The 1,484-nt window shown below is 47.4% G+C and overlaps 1 protein-coding gene across 1 annotated transcript in view; it reads right to left on the reverse strand.

The window, feature by feature from the left end:
* Window positions 1–1,484, reverse strand: part of LOC119587889 — a 12,027-nt gene that overhangs the window by 7,147 nt on the left and 3,396 nt on the right. The window contains exons 2-4 of the mRNA XM_037936597.1: window positions 1,245–1,478; window positions 581–749; window positions 242–378 (exon numbers count right to left, since the gene is read on the reverse strand). Of these exons, the coding sequence (XP_037792525.1) occupies window positions 242–378; window positions 581–749; window positions 1,245–1,478 (540 nt within the window). The remainder of the gene's footprint in view (window positions 1–241; window positions 379–580; window positions 750–1,244; window positions 1,479–1,484) is intronic.

Below are 1,484 nucleotides of genomic sequence, written 5' to 3' on the forward strand. Positions count from 1 at the left end.
ATGGGGACATTGGACATAAAAAATATCTAGAATTTATCCCATTTGACTCGTTGTCGGGACTCAAAAGGAAATATTGTTTTGCTAGATTCGAGATGGAAATGGGCTTAAAATGTGTATAGATTTGGAGCTCCATGTTGGCGTGCTTTAATTTTCAGAATTCCTAGTTTGAGTCTGCCTGACAGGCATTAATTGATTCAGTTGTTCGTGGGTGCGTGTCTTATAAAACATGGGAGAACCCTACCTCCCTCGAAGGACTCCTTGATTCCTTCACACTTCTTGAAGGTGATGTTGAACTTCTGGTTGGCGATGAGGAACTGGTTGCCGGGCTCCTGGCATGACTGGATCCTGGCCTCGGGGTGGTTGCACTCGCCGGTGAAGCTGCCAAGAGCAAAAGCGGCGTGTGAGAAACGAGGCACCGCCCTCCGTGGATTTAAGTTTCAGAATAAGTATTGGGATGCAAAGGTATGATTAAAGTATACAAGGAATGGGAACTTGGTGTAGCCGACAAATGACAATGATGCAAAACCAACAACAACAAAATCACTACCACCAACAAAGAACGAGCACCCGGGGGCCTCACCTGAATCTGTTCTGGTAAGCGAAGTGCCACACGCCCTCGATGGCCGAGCGGCAGTTCTTGGGCACGTAGTTCTCGTTGAACATGGTGATGAGCGCCTGGTTCTTGTCCATCTCGCTGCACGCCTCGTCCAGCGACGGCGTGTAGCCCGTGGGGAAAGTCACGCAGCCGGCTGAGCGGGGAAGCGGAGGGTTAGCACAGGGGAATGGAGGAAACATGGGGAAGAGGAGGAAGAGGATTAACCAGAGACGATGGAAATTTCAATATATGGGTGGATAGGATGATTAAGAAAACCAAAATGATAATAATAGTTAAAACAAATAGCTGACTGACATCTGTTCAGCACTTCTTCACAATGAAGGAAAAAAATGACGGAAATGCAATTATTCCCTTGATAAAGACTCAAAGACCTATCGCTTTAAACATGACGTGAATATTATATCCATTATTAAGACTTAATAAAATACGGAGCGTTCAGTCAACAAAATCTAAACACTATAAAAAAAACAGATACCTAACTGCATTGAATAAAAACAAAAACAAGCCACGGTGCAGTTAACAAAAAAGAGGAAAACCAGGCAGCCAAAATCCCATAAAACTAGTAACAACGAAAATACATTAGATCTATCGAAATGGACGGCAACCCGACGAGCGGCCGGCGACTCACTCTCGCTCTTCTCCAGCACGTTGACGGTGCGCACGTTGAAGTGGACGCAGTAGAAGCACTCGTTGTCCTTGAAGAGGAACGCCTTGAAGTCTTGGCGGTACACCTTGACGGCGACGCAGGTTCCGTGGCCGGTCATCGACGTCTGATCGATGTCAGTGATGGTGTTGCGGCCGCTCTCGAAGCTGAACCATGTCCCGCGGATCACGTAGGGGACGGAGCACTGGCCGGAGGTTCCTGCGG

Source organism: Penaeus monodon, chromosome 23 (genome assembly GCF_015228065.2).
Source record: "Penaeus monodon isolate SGIC_2016 chromosome 23, NSTDA_Pmon_1, whole genome shotgun sequence".
NCBI lineage: Eukaryota > Metazoa > Arthropoda > Malacostraca > Decapoda > Penaeidae > Penaeus > Penaeus monodon.